Genomic DNA, 27,504 nt, shown 5'->3' on the forward strand with positions numbered 1-27,504 from the left:
CCCATCTGCACAATTCTACTTGAAGATGAAAAGAGTGTTAATGCCGAGTGGTATTTAAAAGTTCGCGAAAGCCGACCAAAAAGTCGCGTTCTCCTACATCATAACATGGCAACTTCACACACGGCCAACAAAACTAAGTCATTTATAACTTCGAAAAAGTACAACTCGTCACCCATCCTGCACATAGCCCCGACCTAGCACCCTGTGATTTCTGTATTTTCCCCAAAATCAAAAATTTGGTTAACGTAAGCCAACTAATCTAGGATATTTTTTATCGCCGTAATTCCTTCTTCGTCCGTACAAGTTTCAAAAATGAACTTGTAAATACTTACCCCGAAATTGACACGTTTTTAACTAAACCTAGTGCAATTCGGCAACTGTTGATGACTTGGTTATACTCATGCTTTCTCCACAAAGTATCGAAGTATTGTATCAATGAAATAATATAAACTTTAATTATATTATTATTATCAATAAATATGTGAATGCTAATAAATGGTTTTTTGTTACAAAAATAGATGACAACATAGTTATAAATAGCTGTAAGTTTTCTTAGTAAATAAATAAATAGTTTTTGTAAGTTTTGAATACTTAGTCCTACATATATTTTTGTAAAGCCTTTTTCCTTTGTTGTTAATATCGTTTCCAGAAAAATGTTTTAGTGTAAAATATTTAGGTAACAATAGCTATTTCTTAGATACTTATGTCTAACTTTATCTGTTATTATTCCTCTTCTTTTTTCTCCATTAAATAAAAAATCAAAGAAATAGCTAATTCAGTCGCTGGCTAATAAGCTCACAGTTGCGGTGTACTTATAACTCATTAAAAATTAATTTACTATTATCTACCCGTACTACTAATGAGTTTTTTTTTAATTTGAAGAAAGCCAACAATTAATTATTGTGCTTACATACATATGATAAACAAAAACAGAAATCGTGCCACATGCACATACAAAAATACGTACTTATAAGATAAAAAACAAAGAAATGGAAAATTAATATTAACTAAAACTTCTTGCACTTCTATCGCCAGTTCCATGCTACAAAGGAGTCACTCCAAGGACAGTTTAACGCGATTTGACATGTCCTATGTAAATGACAGTGTTAATAACTTCTAAATTGTTTGAATTTATATCGGAGGAAGTGATCCATTTTAAGAACGCATCTATCACAGGGAGTTTTCAGCAAACATTCTATAATGGCTAAGATTGACTTGTTACGTAAATTAAGGTCTGTTTTGACTGTTGCTTCTCAATACATTTTTGATAATGTTCTGTATGTACATAAGCACATTGAGGAATTTTCTAGAAACTGTGACATTCATAATGTTAACACGAGAAACGAACATAAACTTGTTATGCCTACTACTGGGTTGGGTCGAGTTAGTAAGTCTTTTGTTGGGCGATGTATATGCTTCTACAATATGATCCTAGAAAATGTACAAAACAAATGTGTTATAAAATTTAAAAGAATTGTTAAAAACGTTTGTGTGGGAAAGGTAACTATAGCATAAATGATTTTCTTAATGACACCACGGACTGGGGATAAAGCGAACACCCTCAGGCTCTTTAATTAAAAATGTTTATTGTACGATATCACATTGTAATCCATATTTTTAAATAAAAAAATTGGCCCGCTGAGTTTCTTGCGCCTATTAATCTCCAGTCTGAGGCAGTCTCTATTGAATGGGTGGTAATTTTTGACGTTAAATAAGTGATTTTGAATCCTATTTTGAATTAAAATATTTGAATTTGAATTCAATTTTTCATATTATTTGGTTCAGCCCAGTTAGAAATAATAAATTGTTGCTATACTATAAACCAATCCCAAACTTTTTGAATTTTTTTTTTAAAGCAATCCTTTCTACAAAGACAATTATGATATCCATATTTTTATTACAATTATTTATTTTGAATACATTGCCCTATACATAACACTTTAAGTATATAGTGGATAGCATTAGGTACCGTATCTTTAACTAACCAATTGAATTTTTGTTAACTGTAGTTTTACACAACTAGCAATTATACACTGGCCTTCAAAAGTAAGTATCACACTTTTCAAATTGGGATAACGTTTTAAGTTCACAAGATATAGTTTCGAAATAAAAAGGACTCCAAAGAGAATTTAATTTTGTACATAAAAACTTTATAGTCGGTAACCTTCTTTTAAGAATTGGCTGAAAAAAAACTTCAAAAACAAAACCATTCCTCTTTCAAAGTAGACGTTTCCGAATTACAATTTTACCATTCACATTTTTATTTCTGTTTTAAATTTTTTTCAAGATACATAACATTTATTTATCATGCCTCTTTCAGTTGAAGAATGTGCTAGGATCATGGCTTTTCTGGAACTAGGCATCAGTATGCGTCGCACTGCAAGAATGGTGGGTGTGACGGTACGAACGGTCCAGAAGGTAAAGCGAAGGTACGAAGAGACTGGACATCATCTGAGAAAACCTTGTAATGGCAGTCCCAGGTGTACCAGTGTCCGAGAAGACCGTTATATTATTTCCACTGTGTTAAGAAATCGCCACCAAAATGCAGTTGAAGTCCAGCAACAGCTACTTCAGACCCGGAGGGACTACATTAGTGACAGTACAGTGAGAAGAAGACTTGCTGAAGCAAATTTGAAACCCCGAAGACCAGCGAGTGGCCCAAAACTCGAGAGACAGCATCGAGTGGCGAAACTGCGATACGCCCGTGAACACATGCAGTGGGATGATTCTTCATCCCATGGTCAAGAATTTTGTTTGCAGATGTGTCTCGATTCTCCCTTTACACTTCTGATGGAAGGCGAAGTGTTTACAGGCGATCTGGTGAGCGATACCTTCAAGCCTGCATCTCAGAAAGAGTCCAATACGGTGGAGGCAGTGTACATGTATGGGCTGGCATATCTTCAGAAGGTCACACAGAGCTAGTAGCCATAGAAAATGACACCCTCACTGGGCAAAGATATGCTCAAGAGATTCTCAATGAGTATGCAGGGCCGTATTTAGCAAATATGGGTGATGGATCGATGCTGATGCATGATAATGCCCGGCCACACACGGCTCATATCGTACAAACTCTTGTACGAGAATATACTCATATTCAGGAGGTCGGTATCAGCGTGATGGCTTGGCCATCAAGAAGTCCTGATCTCAACCCGATTGAACACGCCTGGGATGAGCTTGGGAGGCTAGTCAGAAATCGCAGACCACCACCTACTACCCTCAGGGCACTAAAGCAGGTCCTGGTAGAAGAATGGGAGAATATTCCCCAACATCGGCTCCGAAACGTAGTGTTCAGTATGCCAAACCGGCTCGAAGCTGTAATCAGAGCTCGAGGAGGCAATATTAGTTATTAAAAATTAAATAACATGTAATACATTTCAGTTGAATTTTATTACACTAAATTAAAAATGTCTATTTTCATTGTTTTATCTTTTTTAAGTTAAAAATATTACTAATGTATAATTTTAGTTTCTAAGAATTAAAGCCTATAAAATTTGCAACAAAACGTTTTTAATCTTAAATCTCTACCTTCTATAGTTAAGAAAAAAATTTAATTTGAAAAGTGTGATACTTACTTTTGCAGGCCAGTGTAATTTAGTTACTCCAATAGGATTTACCTTATTAAACAGTTTCGAAACATAAGCCGTTATTGATATCACAGGAAACCACAGATAAATATATTTATAGCAATGATTAATTGTTATTGTGGAACACCATTATATTTTACGAAATGTGAGGATTAGCACGTCATTACCAATATGTTGTTGCTAATATTATTATACTTATCTACTGTGCGGATTTATTGTTTTGCGTCCGAAAAAGATATAGTGGTTAATGACCATGATAACACGACATGTTCTTACAAAAAATGTATAAATAAGTGCTGCCCTAAGAACCAATATGCGATTGTTGGTGAGAACAACTTTATCTGCACCGATATAGATTTCAAGACGAACTACTCAACTGTCTATCTCTACGACAGGCACGAACATGATCAGCTAACGAATAAAACCTTGGGCGATCTGTTCATGTTACTACCAGGAAAATTTTTGAATGATACATTTTACGAATCACAAACTTTTTATGACAGTTTTGGATTACCTACTTATTTAAACGAGGTAAGATTTATAATATTCGTACTTTCGAGGGTTTAATAGTTTATTGGGATTTATTAAGTAATTCCTTACTAGGTCGTTTTATTTTATGGAAACGACAATGGACAATGGAATGGACAAACGAGCGTACCTGGTGTTAAGTGATGACCGCCGCCCACGTTCTCTTGCAACACCAGAGGAATCACAGCAGCGTTGCCGGCCCTCAAAGGAAGGTGTACTCGCTTCTTTTGAAGGTACTCATGTCGTATCGTACCGGAAACACCGCACAAGGAAGCTCATTCCACAGCTTTCTAGTACGTGGAAGAAAGTCCCTTGAAAATAAATCCCGAATAAACTATATTCGGGATTAATTTTTTGTATTTCCTTATCAGGTCAATAATGTAATGTAAAGGTAAATAATGGTTATATTTGTATATGTCTATACATAACAGATTAGTTTGTAGTTCTAAGGCATCCAATATATGACTCGTTTTAAATATATATATTTTTTTTAAATCATGTTGGATGGGAAGGATGCATCCACCTTTAGAGTTTGAATTCATTGTTTGTGTAAGGATGCTTCGTAAACATGATAGTCGTGATTATTAGAGTTTTGCTGGAAGTTGCTAAATTGTTGGAACAAATACAATGATTTATGGTATACAGGTCGACTTGGCACTACAAGCAGCACCCGTTCACGAGTTTAGGCATGGACCAGCCAACGGTCCTGCACGTATTTAAGGATGGAGACGATCCGGGCACACGAAGCCACAGACATGCCCACAAACAAAATTAAACTAGAAAAAATTTAATATTTCACTCATATAATATATGGAATAAAAAAAACGATTATACGAGGGCGGCACTGAAAATTTCGGGAATCAAGGAAGTGAAACAACATTACTATTTAAAAATGTATTTATTGCTTTTCGAAGTATTCTCCGCAAAATTTGACACATTTTTCCATACGATGGAACCAATCATTGAAGCAACCATTCCATTCGGAAGTTGGGGTCTCCAAAATGGCCGTTTTGTAGGCGTCCACAGCAGGTGATGAAAATCTCTGACCACGCAATTTATTCTTTATTTCAGGGAAAGTATAGAAATCATTAGGGCTTAGGTCGGGGCTGTACGGTCTAATACGGTACGGATGGTCTAATAATTCTATGTTTTCTTGCTCTAAAAACTCTTTTGTTCTGTGCGCGGTGTGAGAACTCGCATTGTCGTGATGGAGGATGATGCGGCGGTTGCAGTTCTTTTTACGGAGTTCAGAAACGACCTGTGGCAAACAAATGCTAGCACACCATTCCGCATTAACCGTTCTTTGTCCCTCAAGAGGAATAGTCGCAACATGGCCGGTTTTGGAGACAAACGTGGCCACCATTTTTTTTGCAACACTCCGTGAATGAACAATTTTTGTTGGCTTTAACTCATTTTCTAACACCCAAACTCGTGACTGGTGTTTTGTTTCGGGTTCGTACGCGTATATCCAGGATTCGTCACCTGATACGATGTTGTATACAGCATTTGAGGATCCTGCGTGGAATCTTTCGAGGATTCTGACGCACCAAGAACCTCTTCACAGAGTAAATGCAGTATCCATCGGGAAAACCACTTTTTTACACCTAATTGTTCATGCAAGATTATTTGTATTTGACTCATGCCAATGTCTAAAGTTGCCTGAATTTCGCGGTATGTTACATGTCGATCTTCCTCAATCAGCTTACGCACAGCATCAACGTTTTCTTTGGTGACTGCAGTTTTTGGACGACCTTGACGGGGATCATCACTGAGCTTGACACGTCCACCTTGAAATCCAGCAAACCAGCGATAAATTGTGGTTTTGGATGGGGCTTCATCACCAAATGCAGAAATCATCCGGTCAACACACTGTTTTTGTGTTAAGCCACTTCGAAAGTCATAATAAATCATGGCTCTAGAATTTTCTCGAGTCAATTCCATTTTCTCAACGACTAAACAAGTTTGACAAGACCTTGTGACAAGACCGAGAATCTTTTTTTAAACAAATAAATGATATTCGACTTTTAAAACCAAGGAGTTTTCCATTAAAAAGATTTTAATATGACAGGAACAGTGGAAATATTCCATTCCCGATACTTTTAGTGCAGCCTATGTATTATAGGCGCCTTATTAATTTAGATTATTTACATAATATTAAAACCTTATATTTGCCAGAATAAATAAATGGTTATATTTGCTTCTTGTATTGGTGTGTGGTGACTGAACATGATTCATTTACTTTTGTTAAATGATAACGGATTATTAATAATGTATTGTACGTCATTATCGTAATAAATTTATCCTAATACGCAATTTACAAGCTTAATGAACGGTGTGACTTACTCAGGATTACAAGAATGAATAGCAATGTAAAATAATAAAACATACAAATTAAACATGCCTAATATTATTAGTCTTCAATATAATATTATGTCTGCAACTTGAACTAATTAAGATTGCAAACCTATTAATTAAAAAAGGCATACTTTTCTAGCGTTTGATATAAAGGATAATCCTGTATCCTATTTAGTGAATCTCCCATTTTTTTTTAAATTTTAACCTCAATATATATTTATAGGAATGTTTCCTCGACGTATACTGTGAAGCCATTATTTTAACCTGACTCTGAGCAAACAATGGGAAATCCTACATTATAATACGAAAAACACATTCAAACATGTAATTGCGGTTAACATTAATTATTTAGCTTGATACATCATGACTAACTAGTTAATAATATTTATAGAAGCTTGTACTGAGAGGATGAAACTATTCTGCACGGCTTGATGCCTTGTTGTACGCATTCCGATTAAAAATCCTACTAATATTATAGTTTGTAAGAATTTATGGATGTATGTTTGTTACTCTTTCACGAAAAAACAACTCAATGGTTTTTTTTATGGAATAGGAGAACAAACGAGCGTACGGGTCACCTGGTGTTAAGTGATCACCGCCGCCCACATTCTCTTGCAACACCAGAGGAATCACAAGAGCGTTGTCGGCCTTTAAGGAAGGTGAACGCGCTTTTTTTGAAGGTACCCATGTGGTATCGTCCCGGAAACACCGCACAAGGAAGCTCATTCCACAGCTTTGTAGTATGTGGAAGAAAGTTGCTTGAAAACCGCACTGTGGAGGACCGCCACACATCCAGATGGTGGGGATGATATCCTAATTTGTGGCGTATCGTGCGAAGGTGGATTTTGATGAATCTTTACAATAATAATATAGCTTACCCATCTGTAACACATATTATTATTAAATGTATTATTATAAAAATTATATATAAAGCTATAGTGTGAATTATCCAAAATATAACGATAAGTGCCAAGTAAGGATAAAAATCCCGAAAATTAAAAAGACTTTTTCTTGGTAGTCGGATTTGCAAGGTAGTCAGAGATAAACGGTTGTAGGAAAACGTATTTTACGAACGCATTGGAACACAAACTAATATACTAGTAAATGTGGACTACACTCTTTACAGTGTTATACACTGGTAGACGAAATAGCGAGCAGATAGTAGGTATTAGTAACGATAATGTGGTATACGTAAATGATATTGTAAGTGTGGAACGATCAGCCAGACTGTAATGGGATATATTTGTTTCGAGCAATTATTATTAAAAAATAATTACAACTGAATTTATGCTTTCTTATTTTTTTTTTTCAAATCTGCGGTATTTCTATTACAAATATGTGTTAAATTTAATAACTTTTAGGGGCTGTTTCACAATGTTCAAATAAAGAAGAAGATTCTCATAGGCTCGATAAATTCATGGCTACATAAAAGGTCCCAACAAAATTTGAGAATATCAACTAATCAAGTGTCATGAGCCTTTCGCCTTTCATAATATTGTTCATAAATCACGATCCAATAGGTGTTTACGCTAGAGTTAATCTCTTTTTAGTCTCTTGGGCTCCCCTACCATGATATAAATTGACATTATTTTGCCAAATGCTTCTCACTCTGTCAGTCTATCCAGCAGATAACTATGATATTGCTATGAGATCCATCCTATAATTTAAATGGCGCTTATTTGATAGATAACACTATTTATACATTATTTGGGAGATTAGGGAGAGTTTCTTGCGCCGCTCCTTCAATCGATTTGTGTCCAAAACGGTTGTAGTATTAGAAATGATATCAAAAATAATTCTAAAGGAATCAATTTTGAGAAAATAAACGCCTTTATGCATACTTTAACTGTGAAACGCAATTGATATCTGTTCCATAGATAAGTAGCATATAGACTATTCGTAACTTTACTTGTGCATTGTGAAATAGCCCCTAAGTATATGTTAGCTATATTCATATGTTTTAATTTAGGAAGGATTGGTATACACAGAAGTACCTAATACGTACAACCGATGGCAAATAATACCAAACACAGATTTCTGCATAGACTATTTTGATGATCGTGAATTTGCCCAATCAGTTAAACTACGACTGAGCATTGTAGAGCTGACTGATGATGATGAGGATACAGAGGGAGACTATTTAACATATGGTAAGTATAACGTCGGATCTAAGTCCTTATAGCAGTTGAGGTATGAGTCAAAAGCTTTATCAGATTCTTGCATCTTTGTGTCCCTACCTATAGGGAGACTTAATAACAACAAAATTTCTTAAAATGAACTTAATCGGAGTGTTGCTGATCTAATAGACGGATCTCCTGCTCAAGTGATCACCTCCTTTTATTACAAAAAAAACTATTGAGACACGTCCTTACTTAATAAGTATTGGGGTTTTACTCTTTGAGAAAGATCAATAGTAGTAGGTAATATCTCTAGGATCTGATTGTATTTGCAATTATTTGTGTTAAATATAGCTCTGACACCGATTCTACTATTTTTTTTAAATTTTTGTTTCACGTTTTGTGTGTGTTTGTGTTTCCTTTATGTATAACTCGAGAAATATGGGTGTATATTCAGGTTATATGATCGGCTATATTCTAATCGCGTATCTTCTAGAAATCAAATTGTGTACTCTATGTCCTTATATCTTTCCAAGCTGAGCGTAAAATTTCATGATTGGGTGTGTAGTTAATGCACGAAACTGAAAACAAATAAACAAACCAGTGGGAGCCTCCTCTGCACAGGATGCCGGTTAATTATGGGACAACAACGGCGCCTATTTCTGCCGTGAAATAGTAACGTGTTATCAATATTATGTGTCGGTCTGAAGGGCGTAGTAGCTAGTGAAATTACTGGGCAAATGAGACTTAACATCTTATGTCTCAAGGAGACAAGCGTAATTGCAGTGTCGCTCAGAATTTTTGGGTTTTTCAACAGTCCTGAATGCGCATTGTAATGGGCAGGGTGTTTCAAATAGCATTAGCTGAACGTCTTGCTCGTCCCGTCCCTCATTTCCATTAAAAACAAAACCATTCAATACCATGTCATATTAAATATTTTGAGTTTAGTGTTGCACTGTTATAATAATTGTAAACATAGAACCATCAACATAGGCTCAATAGCGAAATTGATAGATTTAATGCAAGCTAACAAGGTATCAGACAAAGCATTGAATATGTAATATAAAGACCTATATAGAATATGCTGACTATTATTTTTTAATTTGGGTGATCTAATCCCTTCACAATATTAGTGTGATTAGCACTCATAAATATAATAGATTTCAGACTCATCATTCCAATATTTCCAGCTCTCATCGTGTCTGCAGTATTCCTCGGATTGATTCTGCTCGTGTACTTCTTATTACCAGAATTGCAGAGTCTTGGTGGTAAAATATTGATGTCATGCGTGTGCAGCATGATGGTCGCGTTTGTTCTGCTGGCGATAGTAAAAAGTGGACCATACTCGGCAGAGATATGTATAAATCTCAGTAAGTTCATCATCAAATTGATTTAGTACACAATTTCTTATGTTTTTAAAGTGATAACCCTAACTTCTAGTATTAAATTAAATTTGAAAACAAAAATTATGAACGATGCGGGACTCGAACCCACGGACTCGCGTTCCGTGCCAGTGCTCTTCCAACTGAGCAAACAGTTCGAGTGACGCATCGTCATAAAATCTTGTATGCTTTGTTGAGACGAGCCTGAGAGATGTTGTGGCTTCATCTACAGGATTTACTTTATAAGATTCAAATTTTATTTTAGTACACAATCTTAAATTCCTGGTCCCAACTCCCAACAGTTGTATGTCAGCGCAGTGTATGAAAGCGTCCCTATTTTGTAGATTGAGCATAAATAATGTCATTTAGTTTATTAAAATGTTACTCAATTGTAAAAAATTTCTTATCCCTAAACATAAATTTTCTGTGAGCTCCCTTTGCGTACCGCTTCGGTAGTTGTTTCGATTTTACCACCCTATTCTTTTTTAAATTATCAGTTAAGAAATGACCAGTACGTCTCTTATAGGCTGCAAGTCCTAAGTAATCTTTAAAAATACGCGACATGGTTCTAGGTGCTATCTTCATCTGCTGAGAATAAAATCTATTGCTTTCGGGCAGGATTTCTTCAAATTCAAATTCAAATATTTTTATTCAAAATAGGATTTAAAAACACTTATTGAACGTCAAAATCTACCACCCATTCAAAAGAGACTGCCTCAGACCTGAGAAGAATGGGCGCAAGAAACTCAGCGGGCTTTTTTTTTATATAAAATATGGATTACAATGTAATATCGTACAATAAACATTTATAATTAAAGAGCCTGAGAGTGTTCGCTTTAATCCCAGTCCGTGGTGTCATTAAAAAAATCGTTTATGCTATAATAACCTTTCCCACACAAACGTTTTTTAACAATTCTTTTAAATTTCGTAACACATTTGTTTTGTACATTTTCTGGGATCATATTGTAGAAGCATATACATCGCCCAACAAAAGACTTACTAACTTGACCCAACCGAGTAGTAGGCATAACAAGTTTATGTTTGTTCCTCGTGTTAACATTATGAATGTCACAGTTTCTAGAAAATTCCTCAATGTGCTTATGAACATACAAAACATTATCAAAAATGTATTGAGAAGCTTCGAATTCCTTCCCTTACTGCTTTGACCACCTTTTTTGTGCGAACACTACGTGGACGGCCAGATCTTTTTCTGTCACAAACAGAGGAGGTCTCATTGTACCTATTAATAGCCCTATACACAAACATGTTACTAATACCAAACGTATGGAAACTTTTAAATTTTCATTTAGCTCCATACCTACTTTGTGTAATGCAATCACAGCGGTTCTCTTTGTCACCCGACTCCACTTTAATATCACAAAATATTGTACAATGTATTGGCGCCAAAATAAGAAAACTCTATGAACAATCATATAAAAATGACAGATTCCAAATTCAAATGTAATATTTTGTTTATTTTTAATTGTAACAGTATTTATGGCCAGAGTAAGTATATATATCTAATCTCATAATAGCCATTGTAAGGAACAAATGTTTGTAATATTCTCTTAATTACTACGTAAGTAGAGTCTTCTTTTCTTTCTTGTAATTTAACACTTATGTGTTAACCAGTGCACATTGTCTTAGGTTATACATTTAGTACTACTTATGATATTTCTCTCTCTAATTCAGTACAGTTCAGTCTCATATCACCATTTAGTATTATTATGAATATATTATTTAGCACTAGAACTTAGAGCAACGATAGAGTTAGCTGACTTAAATATGACGTGTAAAACTGTGCGTCTTTTGTTTCAGCATGTGCTACATATTATTTTTTCATGGCTGCGTTTTGTTGGATGAATGTCATGTCCTACGACATATGGTGGACGTTTCGGTAAGAAGCAACGTATTATATCCGATTTAATTATAAGCTTATTAATTTATGACTTAAGCATTGTTTTGCGTAAATTACGTACCGTGCGCCTCACCTCACCTCAGTTGCTTAACTGAATTATTTGTATTGCGAACGTAAAGGTATATTTAAGCAAAAAAAAATATAAGTTACTACTCCAAATCACGCTTCATGTTATGGTATAAGTATTATTCCGATCGGTTCAGTTGTTGTCGCAATATTAACGAACACAAAACGGGCTCTCCGTTTATAGATATGGAAGAGGCAAAATGAACCACGATTCGTCACCGTCCACCACCATCTTGAGGCTTAGCAGTCGGCCTTTTTTATGATAGAAAGTGACGACACGAGCAATATGTTCACCTGATGGTGGTAAGTGATACGTCCTATAAAATACAGTGCAGTGCCGCTCAGAATTCTTGATTAAACTCAAAATATTTAACTGCGCTCGTCACTTAGATGTTAAGTCTCATTAGCCTAGTAATTTCACAAGCTACGACGCCCTCCAACAGAAAAAGGCAGAAAATTACCCAACTAGCCGGCTTACTGTGCAAAGAAGCCTCCCGCTGGAAAAACTTGAAATTCAACTTGAAGATATCTCAACTGAGGGTAGAAGCAAAACTAAACTTTAAAAAACTAAATACCTAACTAACTATACTATACTAAACGTACCTTTTCTAACATAAGTAGTAGGGATTCGCCATCCCTACTACTAACATAATATTGCGATAATCATAATAATTTTGCTAATATGTATGTTTTTTTTTCAGAGGTTACGCCAAAGCAAGGCAAATTCACCGTCGTGGTGAAATGTTTAAATTTCTAATGTATAGTCTATACGCTTGGGGAGTGCCGTTACTTATGACGCTAATACTTTATTTTATGAATGCTGCGGATCTTAGCCACGTTCCGTGGATTATTCAGCCATCGGTCCCACTTTTGGGTTGCTTTTTGACAGGTAGGTAATATATATATATACTCTATACCATTTACCTATAGCAATAATTATAATGATTCATTTATACATATATGTTGAATATAAGTTGAGCTGCAGTTTTTATATTGGCTTAATAAGCCATGATTTAAATCTGTAATCCTACTCTTTACTGTGCAATATGAAGATAAACACCTATAATATTGGCCCTGTGCTTCCCCGGGGCCTAAATGAATAGACACGTCCTAGCTAACTTAGAGATGTGGACGTATCGTAGAATGTTCCGCATAAGTTCGACGGCTAAAGTGTCTAACGTAGAGATCCTTGTCCGAATGCAGAAGAACATCGATTTAGTGAGAACATCAAACAGCGTAGGATCTCGTACCTCGGTCATATACTGCTCGACGATAGGTACCGTCTGCTGCAAACTATTTTGATGGGGAAAATTGCTGGGACAAGAGGTGTTGGAAGAATAAAGAAGTCTTGGCTCAGAAATATTGGCGAGTGGACCGGCATCAAGACAGTACAAGAATTATTCCGCTTAGCCATGGACAAGGAAAAGTTTAAAAAACTGACTGCTGACCTCCAGTAATGCAGAGGCACTTGAAGAAGAAGAAAAGCTCACTAAGGCACGGCTAAGGGCTTTTCAACGAGGGAGAGTCAGATGCTGAATTATAGACTCGCATAAAAAACCGGCGTGAAGTAGCGGCTTAGTGCCGGTTTTGTACAGGTTAGAGTCCAGAACTGGAGCTCATATCCCTAACTCCCCATGATTTGAAAACGGGCCTCAAAAGCACGAAATTAAGTAGATATCTCATGTAGCCACCCCTTGTAATGTGGTCTATCAACTATAACCGGTCTGCTCACGAAAAAAAAAACAAGGAAAAGCATAATTAACCGCCAATATTTTGTATACTTAGAGGGTCACTCGTTGATCAAAGACCATCAGCATGGGTGAGCTATCAGAGTTGAACGGCTTGCTATTTTCTCATATACCTAACACATCAAAGCATCCATAATTTGGGCTTTACGAGCAGTTTTACGAGAGTATTTTCAGTTGGATTACCACCTTCTTTACTGGGCGCAACATAAGACATGGATATTATGGATAGATATAAGGCGGATATTGCTCGATACTAAAGCCTTCAATTAAAGATCCTCAAAGCTGTGTGCTTTCTCCTACACAGCTTCTTCTGCATATCAATGATATGTTGGATGCCTCCAATATGTAGATGACAATGTCAGAGATGCCGTAAATATTAGCGATGTGGGTCTCTTGGAAAATCGTCGAGCAGGGCCGGAGGGCAGTTATACCAAAGTCAAAGTCAAATAAACTTTATTCAAATAGGCTTAAATTAAGCACTTTGGAACTGTCATATAAATATTTAATTTAAATTACTATTCTATCATACAGTCCGAAAAAAGTAGAGCTTGTTCGAAGAACATACAAGAAACTCAGCGGCCACTCTTTTATATCAATGATTATTTTAGAATAGTGGTAAAATACATACAATTTAGCATGCAAAGTGCTGTATTCAACATATGAATCATGTTCAAAGTTACAAAGTGCTTTAAATATTTCGTAAAAAGTAAACTTTATAAAAATAAATTATCGTATATTATCTTTTATTCGTATAATATAATTATTTTTAGTCCAGTCAAACTTGACAATGGGGTAAAATTTAAACTTAGAGTAAAATTAACTGTTCAATTTAACCTCAACGAAATCCAAGTTTTTTCTGTAGCCACAACAAGAAAAACCATTTGTCGTATCATCGGCCTTTGATGCTATTCCCCATAATGCCTCACGTAGGATCGGAGTTCTGGGTTTTGAAATGAGCTATTGAGAACTGAGCGATCATGTGGAACGCAAAGCCAAATTGGCTTCGAAGAAACTGGGGCGTCATCAATTTCAAATTCAAATATTTTTATTTAAAAAAAAAGATGTAACATCACTTGAAAGTCAAAAACTACCGCCCATTCCAAAAAGAATGCCTCAGACCTGAATCCCTTTGTCCACTAAGATCCATTGAAAAACTCCATTGGGCGCAACAAAATCAGCGGTTTTTTTTTTTCAAAAATATGTTTACATAGTGATAATGTACAATTAAACATATTATTTAAAAGCCTGAGGGCGGTCGCTCCATTCCCAGTCTGTGGAATCATTAAGAAAGTCACTTATGTTATATAATAGAGTGGGACACTGCTCCACGTGACCCGTCAATCCACATATTATAAACGATTTATTAGGCGCAGGTCCGGACACGTGGAGTATCGTTTACATCCATGGTCTAGTGTACTCAGTATAAACTCAAGCTGTGGAATGAATTTCCTTGTGCTGTGTTTCAATTACAATATGACAAGGATACCTTCATAGCAAGCGTAGGTGTACACCAAGGGCATGCATATCAATGAACCTAAATAAATATAGCACTAGTTTTATGGTTAAAATACTACCTACAGTCTACAGATTGCATATACGAAGCAAGCAGCGTTTCATACAACTTATATTGTACTGTTGGAATAAATAATAATAATAATAATATATCTTTATTAAATTGTATGCACTCGGTTAAAATTACAATAATATATGTATAAAGTTAAATAATATAATACAATTAAATTTAAAATTAAATAATTAAAATACAATTCTGTATTCATGTCTATTTATTTCCTATTAGCCTCCTGGTGCACTGAACGCCAATGCTTCTTAATTGAGCAATCCAGACACCCGGCCAGCGTTCTCAGGATCTCATTCTTGGATTCTCGCAATCGGCTCCAGAATGTTGCGATATGAAATCTCATGATCGCCAAGAAATCCGGTACTCTGGCCTCGGCGAACATGGCCGACGCGCTACAGTACCGAGGCAACTTCATCAGGATACGATACGCATCATTGTATTGCACCCTGATGTTGTTGACGGCACGGCTGGTGTACTTCGCCCAAAGTTGTCATGTATAGAAGCTTAGACAGTAAGCTCTAAAACAGCGTCAAAGCGCAATAACGACTATTTAGATCTACAGTGCCTACCTTGCTACAAAAACAATGGACGCCCCTGGTGTACACCTACCGTAAAACGTCAAAAAGTTTCCCGTGATTACTGTTCGGCAGGTGTTGCTTGTATGGGTGGCCGGCAGTGATCACAAAACATTAGATGACCCGTACTTATGATTATCCTTCTCATCCAAAAAATACTGCTGTTATTACTATTGTATTTGTTTTCAGGTGGGCAGCAGCTAGTGTATATGTACGACCCTATGTTGACAATGCTCTGCGGCAATTACCTGTTCTACTTTCTTACGGCATTCAATATTTATCGACTGAGTCGGTCTAATAATTTAGTTTTCAAGTCTGCTGCCGCCGGCTCACCGGCTGCTCATCGAGCTCAAAAGCAAAGGTATATCGCTGGAGATTGCGATTCAATCAGCTTTTCCTTGGAAACAATTCTATTTATACTTCAGTCACTATTGTATCACGAGAAACAAAAACTAACGATTGTATGTCAAGCAATCAACAGTGTTACTTGGCTCTCATTGTCTCTTATAGTTTATTCGCACCGGGACAGGACTTCATAATATACTTAATTTCCTGTCACCTACAATCACGTTCGTTAACTGGTTTTCTAACAAACAAGTACAAACAAAAAAAGGATTGTGTGGTTTTATGAAACCACGGTAAAAGTGCAACTTTCTTTCACATTATAGACATTTAACTAAAAATTTTTGGAATAATATTCCATTAAGGGTATAAAAATCGCTTTATCAATCTTAATTTTATGCTTGGAAAATTGGAATGATAATGGGAAATAATAAAAGTAACAACATTTACATTGAACACTGACAAAATCAAACAAAATAGCGTGGAGCACTGGCACATATGAGTACAGAGTAATAGTCTATACACTACACGGTCAGCTGCTGCGAGCTATAGGCGCCGCCCGACCGACACGCGACTTGCAACACACAGACGAAAAAGTTTGAGGCAATTTAATAAAGTTTCACTTTAATAAAACTTATTAATAATACATTACGACGGCTGATTTTTCAAAGTTATTAATAAAATGATATATTATGTATAATAATTTATGAACGTATCGTTGCGGATCGTTGGGCGAAATGATAAAGTAATTTCGACATATCGCCTAAAGATGATCATTGGTCACTCTAACACAATGCTAGTGGAATATTTCTACAACTCAGTTAAATACGATTTTAAACTTAATTTCAGAAAAAAAAAAAACAAAAAAACAACCGACTTCAAAAACACTATTCCAAAACAATAGATATAATATGCACTAAAAAGTATAAAAATAATTGCGTATTTTTATACAGTCTAATTAATTAATCTACTTTAATTTAATTTTTTGACGTCGGTTCAAAATATTATAGTTTATGTTTGCTTCCAGGTTAATGCTGTACTTGAAATTGTCTACCATAATGGGCCTAAACTGGGTTCTTGAATACATAAGCGCCAGATATCCAAAAATACAAAATATCTGGTACGTGACGGACACGTACAACATGCTTATAGGAATATCCCTATTCCTTATTTTCATATGTAAGAAGAAAATTTATGTGAAACTTTTACGAAGGTACGTGTTTAAAATTACTGTCCCTAACCGTCAAACACTATCGTCACTACGGATATTTGAGACCAATGCTACCAACATACAACTGGCTATTATGGCAATAATTTGTAAATTGGTAAATTGGCTTCATACAAATTCCGGGTAGTCCCATTGCGAATAAAAATTTACTGTAATGGCTACTATATACTCAAAGCAAAAATTGATTTCTTTAAAGAACCATACTTCGCACAGAGCTGACGTATCTAAGACTGTTGAAGAATTATTCTTTCATATTTAGGACCCCAATTGCATAGAATCTATGGATTATAATAATTTAATTTGACACAAATTATGAAGCCCCCAAACTAAGCATATAAGTCTGTACCATGGATGGTAGACATCGATATATTTAATATAATGTACATACTTAAATATAAATACTTACCCCCTTATTCATAATAGTCTGCTAACTTAAAGGATTGTTAATTCTCACTTTGTCTTCTTCTATTGACCTAAGTCAGAATGAGAAAAAACTCTCCTAAGCGGCTGTTTAAAGTTAGCGAGCCATTATGAATAAGGGGGCTAGAATCCAATCGAAAAAAAACAGTCATATTGATGGCTCAACTATGATAGTTCTATATCAAAGCTGGTTAGCACACTTATGAACCGAGAACTCCCTATCGCACGCATGGTTGCATATACACCCCCTCTCTCTCTCTCTCTCTTTCACACACTCACACACACACATTTACTTCTATCCTTTGATTTTTAGAGCTTTTAGTCATTGTGTAAATTTAGAATCCTGGTGACCAGTATCAAAGGTATTTTATTACCTACCACAGGCACTAGCGATCCACGACCTGTACCCTGTAGCTTTCGTTGTATTGTAATTTTGGTTGTTGGTGATAAAATAAAGTTATTATTATTATAAATCATCTTGAGAGGGCGCTAGTGAGCCACAACAAATATCGACTTCGTATTTATTGATAGACTAAAATTAAAATTAAGTTCCATTATACATTGGATTGGATTTAGAGCAGTGATAACACTAAGAAAGGAAAAACAACATATTATATTTGGACAAAGCTCAAGATCAGTGATGAAATATCAGTTTTACTAAACCTATGGTATACTTAACTACCGAATCAAGTTGTTACCAACATATTTTAAATGAGACAAGACAACGTAGGTACATAAATGTTAAGTTAGTCAAAATAAATAAGCATCAATAATGCCATCGTATCCGGTAGGATATCAGCGCATACCTTCATCATAATCATAATCAACGTATCAGCTGGAAGACGGCCACTGATGGACAAAGGCATCTCCCAAAGAAACCCACGAAGATTGATCCAGCACTGCCCTCATCTAACCTATTCCGGTAATCTACACCAAATCATAGGTCCATCTTGTGGGGGACCTTCCAACAAAAAATATTAGATTCATAAGAGTTATTGCCCTCATGAATAATGTGATTCTGATTTGATTTCATTTGATTTAATGTTTGAGATTTGTTAAGTAGAATATTAATATTACTCTTTACCAGTAGGAGGCTCCTTTGAACCGGATACTGGCTAGATTATGGATACCACAACGGCGCCTATTTCTACCGCGAAGCAGTAATGTGTAAGCATTCCTGTGTTTCGGTCTGAAGGGTGCCGTAGCTAGTGAAATTACTGGGCAATTGAGACTTGACAACTTATGTCTCAAGGTGAAGAGCCCAGTTCTAGTGCCGCTCAGAATTTTTCAGTTTTTCATATAATCCTGAGCGGCACTGCATTGTAATGGGCAGGGGTGTATCAATTACCATCAGCTGAACGTCCTGCTCATCTCGTCCCTTATTTTCATTAGAAAAAACTCTATTTATCAATTATTTCAGATTCCAGGGTATGATGAGGAAAAACTATGCATTACCGAGGCAAATACCAAAAAGAAGTCACACGAGTTCTACATTAGAATCAGATATAAGTCAAGAAATACCTCTCAACGGAATAAGCTCTCATCCTAATGGAAGTAACTTCAACTCAACGAAGACTTTCAAAATATAATCGTAGAATGAAGTTGAATAGTATGGATATGCCGTACATTAAATATATTTTTGTGATAATATAATACAGTTTTTTAAGTTAAAGGCATACCTTTTTTTTATGGAATAGGAGGACAAACGAGCGTACGGGTCACCTGTTGTTAACTGATCACCGCCGCAAGGCCTTTAAGGAAGGTGTACGCGCTTTTTTTGAAGCAACATCATGTTGTATTGAATTTGATCACACTCACTACAGACTATTGTTAGTCGACATTTATAATATTATATTGATAGTTACAGTATTGGAATAAGTTTTGCAAGTTATACAAATTCAAACTTTGACATGAGAATTAACAACGCTTGTCACATAGATTAGATAGTTAGTCTGTGGCATATTATAACTATTGTGAAAAAAAAACACAATTATTACTAACAAACTAACACTGATTTTAAGTATATATATAGATTGTCTATACTATAATATTTAATTATGCTTAGCATATCCATATATATCTATATATAATGAAAATGGTCTTTGTTTGAGGCTCAATCACGCCTAAACCACTGATCGTATCGACATGAAACTACCACCATTCGATGCGAAATTTAGAGCTTATTTTTTTAATTACAACGTTCCTTCATTAATTTATTTCCTTTTAATATTCGCACAGCGAAGCGGGCGGGAACGGCTAGTTTAGTTTATGTGCTTGATATTTACGTTTTTTGAAATTTGTCAGTTTTGCCTTATTGTATATTATACTTATAATATTTGAATATAATTTTAGTTTGTGTGTTTTAAATTTATGTATATTTTTAAGTAAGTGTTTCCATTTAATTGACGTATATGTTAATGATGGTTTACTTAAACTAGCGTTATTTTGTAATTATTGATACATGTATGTTGTTTGGGAACCAATAAATAAATAAATCAGTGAATGTAAGTTTGTTTGTTACTCTTTCACGTCCAAACCACTGAAACGATTTTGATAAAATTTTAGATAGACTAGGAAAAGGACATAAGCTACCCTTTATCGTGACTAAGGCTTGGAGGGGTTGAAATAAAGGGTGGAGGTATAAATGGAAGTTCGTCATTAGCAAAGTTGACAAAATGAAACTTTTGTATGTAGTCACTTCATAAGAAATAAATAAATATTTGTTGTAGCGGTTTTGAAATTACGATGTGTGTGGAGATGAAAAAGGGGGCGAAAGAATCCATGTTTTAAATTATTTGGTACAAAAATAGATTAGACCAACTTGCAAAACGACATAAGCGTAAAATATTTATGTTTTAGCAAAGGATGTGAAAACAATAAAAGTAATTTGTAAAAAACTATTAACCACACTATTTTGTATGTTTGTATTATTTGCAAAGTATCTTAAATATAAAAAAATGCTGCTAAAGTAACTATTCCATGCGGAGAAAGTCGCGGTATGCGTAAAGCTGGTATATTTATAATTATATCATTAAAAAATTGTACAGAACCCTTGGTGGGCGATCAGATTCCCACTCTCTATGTATGACTCACTGAGATCAACATATTTGCGACGCTTGCCGTCTTTGGCAGTCGAAACAGCAGCAACTGACGTAACTTGGACATGAGAAGGAGCCAGAGTGTCGACGCAAGTCGCGTCCCACACCTAAATTATCATCATTAATCTACAGTTTAAGTTCTGTCTAATACTATACTTCTATAATATGGCAAAGACGTCTGACCAATGTTTCGTGTTCAACACAATCGAAAGCCTTGCATAAATCACAAGAGATGCCAAGCGCATCTCGAGTGTTGTTTTATAGTTGCCGAACCAAGGCAGAGGCCAAAATTACATTATAGGATGTCTCTCTCTCTCTTCTAAGTCGTTCCATCACTGCTGAGGATCGTGCCTCACAGTCAATTGGTCAACGAGCTGTCTCCATCTGTTTCGCTCAGTCGCCTGGTGGAGCGCTTATTGGGATCTTCGGATTTTCGGCGATTTGATTCGACCACCGTTAAGGATTACGGCCTCTAGGTCTTCCTTCTATATTCCCCGTCACCATCAAATGTTCAAGGTTGTCGGCTCCTCTGCGTGGAACATGACCACTATGCGCTGTAAGCAAAATTTACTAGTGGGAGGCTCTTTTGCACAGGATGTCCGCTATATTATGAGTACCACAACGGTGCCTTTTTCTGCCATAAAGCAATAATGTATAATAATTATTGTATTTAAATCTGAAGAGTGCCGTAGCTAGTGAAATTACTGGGCAAATGAGACGACGGACAGATGAGCATCTTATGTCTCAAGGTGACGCAGTTGTAATGTTGCTCTGAATTTTTGGGTTTTTCAAGAATCCTGAGTGATTGAGCTGATTGTCCTGCTCGTCTCGTTCCCCTATCTTGAGCTGCTTTAAGATGTTTGTTCGACGGGCCGTCCATGGTATTCGAAGCATACGACACCAACACCAAATTTCAAAGGCGTTGATTCTCTGTCTATCTCTGTGGCTCAGTTGAGTCATTGCCGTTTTTGCCATACCTATTCGTCTACGTATTTCTGGCTCGCATTTGCCGATGTTATTTATTACTAATTATTTGTTCTATAGATCATTTTAAGGATTATTATTATTATTTGAAGAGGGTGGCTATTTCCTAGTCCTAAAGATTCCTAGTAACACCGCGTCCAAAATTGAACTATTGTGTTCGCCACTCATGCTAAAGCTCGTCGTCAAGCCCTGCCGCCTTTACGAACCGCAGTAATTCCTTGGCGCGAGTGTTGCAAACACTATCTGGTGGCACGAAGTAGTGGCCAAAAATTGTGTTATGCTTATGCAGTGGGCCGCAGTCCCAGAGTAGATAAATAGGCGTTTCATCATCCTCAAGGCAGAATCTGCAAGTTTTGTCGCTTTTGATGCCGACCACACTGAGGTGCTTGTTTAGGCGACAGTGCCCGGTTAGCATCCTAGTGAGTATGCATAGATTTTTCCTGTTCAAAGATAGGGCTTCATTCGCATAGCTGGTGTTGAATGCCCTTATCAGTGCTTTAGAGTGGTTTAAACCTGAAGAGTTGATCCAGCGTTTAAGTGCTTCTTGTTTGCATTGGTTACTCAGGGTGTGTCGGATGGCGCTCTTCGGCAGTCCACAAATGGGTTCTGGACCATATTGGACTGCTTTAGCCCCAGCTCTTGCGAGCTCATCGGCCATTTCATTGCCTATGATTCCGGCATGCCCTGGGACTCATCTGGGAATCACTCTGTTTTTCATGCCTAATGAATTCAGGCATTCAACGCAATTATTGACTAACTTAGACGTCGTCAAGTCAGCGTCTAAAGCCAACTATGCTGCCTGACTATCAGAGTAAATGTATATGTTATGATTGAAGTAGCCTTTTTGGATATTGGTTTCCACGCATTCCAAGATGGCGTACACCTCTGCTTGAAATATGGAGATAAAGCTCCCCAGATTTGTGCTGGATTTAAACCTGGGGCGTTCTCCATAGACCCCACAGCCAACTTCATTATCCATTTTGGACCCATCGGTGAACCAAATGAGGCTCCCGTCCTTCCACGAGACTTTGTTGTTCATCCAGTCGTCCCTGGAAGGTAGTTCTACGATATAGTGTTAAACAGAGATTAATTGTGGAATCAAATGATCAGGTAACATGCCTAATATGTGGTCTCGCAGAACTGAGTCTTCTAAAGTCCTAAGCGTTTACGACATCCAGTTACATGAACCCCCCTGGGCGATTGCCCTCAGCATGCTTGCCTTCGCATCTTGCTGTATGAACAGTAGAAGAGGCGGTAGGTTTAGCATTGCTTCAATGGCCGCACCAGGAGTCATGGCCCCGGTTACCAACATACAGGCAAGTCTCTGCAGGCTATTTAGTCTGTCTGCAGTTGTTTTCTGGCTGGCTTTGTTCCACCACACAATGGAGGCGTATGTGATTGTTGGTCTCACAATTGCTGTGAATAGCCATAGGAGGATCTTTGGGCGCATTCCCCAATGTCTCCCTACCAAACGTCGACATACACCAAAGGTTGTTTTGGCCTTTTTTACGGCTTTGTCGATGTGAGAATTCCATGTAAGTTTCTGGTCGAATGTGACTCTCAGATACTTAACCTCAGCTGAGAATTCTAAAGTAGAGCCGTTCAAGGTTCTTCAAAACTTCAGTCTGTTATGTGTTCGTGTTATTGTGCCATCACGAGGAATCGTGAATGGCACAATAACAGTCTTTCCTGCGTTGACTGACAGTTTGTTGGCTGTACACCACTGTGAGATGGTGTTTAGCGCCTTTGTCAATATAGAGCTTAGTAGGCTTTGGCAGAAACCTCTGACGATAATAACTAGGTCGTCTGCGTACCCTAGTGCATCAATTCTGAGTTCTGCCAGCTTACTGAGTAGTTCGTCTACTGCTAGTGTCCATAGAAGTGGCGAAAGAACGCCACCTTGTGGGCAACCTCGAGTAGTGTATAGCTCCAGTGATGTCCCATGGAGGGAGATTAGAGCTTTGCGATTTGAGAGCATTGACCTTACCCATTTGACAGTGGTGGAGTCTACGTTTTTGTTAATTAGTCCCTTTACTAGCGTGTCTATCGGGGTATTGTTAAAGGCGCCCTCAATGTCTAGAAACGCACAGAGTGCAATTTGTTTGTCTTGTAACGCCTTCTCGACTCTATCCACAAGTTGTAGCAAGGGCCGTTTCTGTAGACCTGCCTCTACAGTAGGCGTGTTGAGAACTATGAATGGGCTTTAGGCTTAGAACATCCTCTCTTATGTCCAATACTTTCTCCATAACCTTCAGGAGAAAGGAGGTAAGGCTTATGGGCCTGAAGGAGCTTGGCAGGGAGTTGTCCTTTCTGCCTGCCTTAGGTATAAATAGTACTTTAGCCTTAGTCCATTGTTCTGGAAGATAGCCCCAGGCAAAGCTTACCTGGTATATCTTGACTAGTAGCGGTACTAGGATATCCAAGCCTTTTTGAAGAAGCGCTGGAAAAATGTTGTCTAGACCGCTTGACTTATAGGGTTTCAGAGTTTTGATGGCGCACCTTATATCCCGGGGTCTGATTATCTTTGCCGCTCTACGCCAGTCCTCGTTAAGAGGCCGTTGTGTAGGCGTTGCTACAGCTGGTTGATGGGTAGCCCCCGGAAAGTGGTGGGCCATCAGTACTCTTACGTTTTCTACCTCGTCAGCTGTAAAAGATCCATCTGGTCTATTAAGCAGGCCGATTTGGCTAGGTTTGTCCTTGGCGAGCAGTTTGTGTACTCGGGCTCCTTGGGGAGTTTTAGATAAATCCTCGCAGAACCTCTTCCAAGATGCTCGTTTGTCCTTCCTAACTTCTCTGTTGTATTCTGTTAGGGCTTCTTTGTAGGGTTCCCATTCTTGGGCCTTTTTAGCCCTGTTAAACAGCCTTGTTAAACAGGTTGGCTTGTTACCTCTATTTAGTACCGGTAGGCCGTTAGTGTCTAAGAAATTAAGAAGTTGCTCACCTCTATGGTTGACGTCGCTGCTTCCCCAAGTTGTGTGGTGCGCATTGACGTCGGTGCCGACAATCAGTTCGGCGTTGTTGCGTCGTACATACTCGACCACTCTCGCCAATTCTGTTGTCGTGTCTCTTTCTTCATATGGAAGGTACGCCAAGCAAACGATCACCTTGGTGCCTTCCCAACCCTTGAAATAAATGTACGCCGCAACAAGGTTGTCGGTGCAGACCTCTGTAACAGGTAAGAAATTAGTGTTCTTGTTGAAGACTATGCAAGCTCTGGGTTTTGATCCGCTGGTATTGTAGATTAACTTACCAGCGGCGTTCAGTCCCAATATTTTGCCGGTGTTGGCCCACGGTTCTTGTAGTAGGGCAAAGAGGATCTCTCTAATCGCGAGGCATTTCTCCATTACTGCAGTAGCAGCTTTGGCGTGGTGGAGGTTTGCCTGAAGTTTCCTCGCCCTATCACTGCGGTGCGTCTTTGGATCCCACCGGAGGTGGAAGGCTTAGGTCAGTCTGTCTTCTGGTATGGGTGTTTCCGCCCGCGGCCAGAGTTAGCCCGACTCTGATCCTTCCCTCCCCTGAGGGGACCTGAGACGTGTTCACCTTCCAGTGTTCGGTGTTCAGTCCCGCATTTTGCGCTCGGATCAGCTTAAGTGCCTCTTCTACTGTGTCGACCTCAGTGTTCGGCAGAAAAGTCGTGGCTATGGAGGGTTTGGGCAGTTGTTCCTCCGACATGCATGAGAGCTCTGCCTACAGCCACGGCTTCAGATCCTGGACTTTGTCCACAAGCCACTCTCAGCTGAAATCATTTTCGCAAGTCACTAATATCCAGCCAGGCTTGTGGGCAAAGCCCTCGTTTTACCACAATAAACAGAACTTTTGAAATTCGGGTTATAATAAGGACAAATTTTAATAATGTATGTACTAGGTTAGAATCACTGTTTCAGCATTTACTTAACAAATGAATGTATAATAAATATTAGTATTATATTGTTAAAATAATTATGTAAGTTCTGTTTTACCACAATTAACAGAAAAGTATTACATTGTTAAAATAATTATGTAAGTTCTGTTTTACACAATCAGGTTTACCCTCCGCCTATAGATGTTTCACATTAAAATACGATTTTGATGATACTACAACTTACGTGGAAGGAATCGTAGCCAAGTAGGTTAAAAATTCAACTTATTTCTTAAATTGTTGATGACTTGATCTCTAAGAAACTGATAAAGAATGTAGAACCGGTCGAGTAGGATAGTATTTTATGTAAAAACAATCTGTGACAATATATTTACAATTGATGGAGGTTGTATTATGTTTGCCTAGCTCGGCTGGGACAAATAAAAAAACTGATAGAAATAATATTCTGTTACGTCAATGTCAAACTCAAAAGTCAAAACAGAATTACGCACGAATTACAAAATAAAGTAAATGATATAAATGGCTGCCGCCTGCCGGTATTTTCTGCTGTTTCCCGATAACCGAGCTTTTTCATGATTTATTGAATTATTGTTCTTGAAATTAAAGTATTAGTAAAGTATATAGATATTAACTGAAAATGGCATCTTTGGATCTTTTAACGCCTCATTTATCAAAAATAAATATTCCCTCATCTCAGCAACTGGTATATAAGGATGAATGTGTATATTCCTTTGACAATCCGGTGAGTTGCAATTTGTTTCTAACCTTAAAATCTGTTATAATTTTATAAAACATACGAAGAGTTCGTTCATAGAAGAACGCACTTAAATTTTCGAATTGCAATGTCTATAGACTAGGACAAAATCTCATAAAATATGCAATGGCAACATAGGAAGAATATACCTCTAACCGCACAGTGGCTACTAGTATTATTCATTCTATATCTAAACATTTTTATTTGAATGGGACATTTATAGTACAAAGTACAAACACACATTTACAACTAATGAGAATTCAAAAAATTCCCAATTATTCGAAAATAATGCTCACCATTTTGACACAACATGATTGTGTTTAATAAGATAATCTAGAAAGTATTCCATTTTTTAAAAGAATGATTCAACATTTTAACCTACTTACTTTATTGGGATGGTATCTTGCTGCAGCTCCCCCCAATAATTTCTGGGCTTAACTAGTGAACAGGTGCTAATTCATCTTTGAAATTCGCTGGCTACAGGCACAGTATAATCTGCTTCAATACACATGATTATGCAAAATGTGAGGTGTTCACATCAGCTTCAAGTGACCTCTTGTATAATTTCAGTCACAAATAATTTGTCAAACAAAATATTAGTTAATCAAGGTACAATTTTCCCTTTGTACAGGATGGCAACTAGACTATGGGTACCACAATGGCACCTATTTCTGCCATGAAGCAGTAATGTGCAAATATCACTGTGTTTCAGTCTGAAGGGCGCAGTAGCTAGTGAAATTACTGGGGAAATGAGAGTTAACATTTTATATCACAAGGTGACGAGCGTAATTATTAAACCTGAGCGGCACAGCATTGTAATGGGCAGGGTGTATCAATTACCATCAGCTGAACATCCTGCTTGTCTCGTCCCTTATTGTCATTAAAAAAAAGTTGTTAAGTTTTTTCTGACATTTTCACTGTTGTCTAAATGTGTTTAAATTAAATTTTGATGGATTGAAGTGTTTTA

The 27,504-nt window shown here is 37.1% G+C and overlaps 2 protein-coding genes across 3 annotated transcripts in view; both read left to right on the plus strand.

Annotated features, from left to right (window-relative positions):
- The first annotated feature begins 3,624 nt into the window (after window positions 1-3,624).
- Window positions 3,625-19,518, plus strand: LOC126979628 (G-protein coupled receptor Mth2-like). Its single transcript, XM_050829065.1, has 8 exons — window positions 3,625-4,115; window positions 8,437-8,617; window positions 9,775-9,954; window positions 11,785-11,863; window positions 12,652-12,839; window positions 16,042-16,213; window positions 17,222-17,407; window positions 19,263-19,518. Exons 1-8 carry the CDS (start codon window positions 3,756-3,758, stop codon window positions 19,429-19,431), a joined length of 1,515 nt encoding a protein of 504 aa, XP_050685022.1. The 5' UTR covers window positions 3,625-3,755; the 3' UTR covers window positions 19,432-19,518.
- A 6,766-nt stretch (window positions 19,519-26,284) lies between these two features.
- LOC126979613 (ubiquitin carboxyl-terminal hydrolase 5) overlaps window positions 26,285-27,504 on the plus strand; it is a 32,057-nt gene continuing 30,837 nt past the window's right edge. The window contains exon 1 of one of the 2 annotated variants that reach the window (XM_050829039.1): window positions 26,285-26,525. In XM_050829039.1, the coding sequence (XP_050684996.1) occupies window positions 26,421-26,525 (105 nt within the window). In that variant the 5' untranslated portion in view covers window positions 26,285-26,420. The remainder of the gene's footprint in view (window positions 26,526-27,504) is intronic. The other variant, XM_050829038.1, reaches the window with a different exon arrangement.

Source organism: Leptidea sinapis, chromosome 3, assembly GCF_905404315.1.
Source record: "Leptidea sinapis chromosome 3, ilLepSina1.1, whole genome shotgun sequence".
Classification (NCBI taxonomy): Eukaryota; Metazoa; Arthropoda; class Insecta; order Lepidoptera; family Pieridae; genus Leptidea; species Leptidea sinapis.

Bases quoted from the DNA above. Each gene is read 5' to 3' on its own strand.
- LOC126979628 (XM_050829065.1), top strand. From the start codon at position 3,756: ATGTTGTTGCTAATATTATTATACTTATCTACTGTGCGGATTTATTGT. The intron at 8,618-9,774 runs GTAAGTATAACG...CAATATTTCCAG, and splicing joins GGGAGACTATTTAACATATG to CTCTCATCGTGTCTGCAGTA. The intron at 9,955-11,784 runs GTAAGTTCATCA...CTTTTGTTTCAG, and splicing joins AGAGATATGTATAAATCTCA to CATGTGCTACATATTATTTT.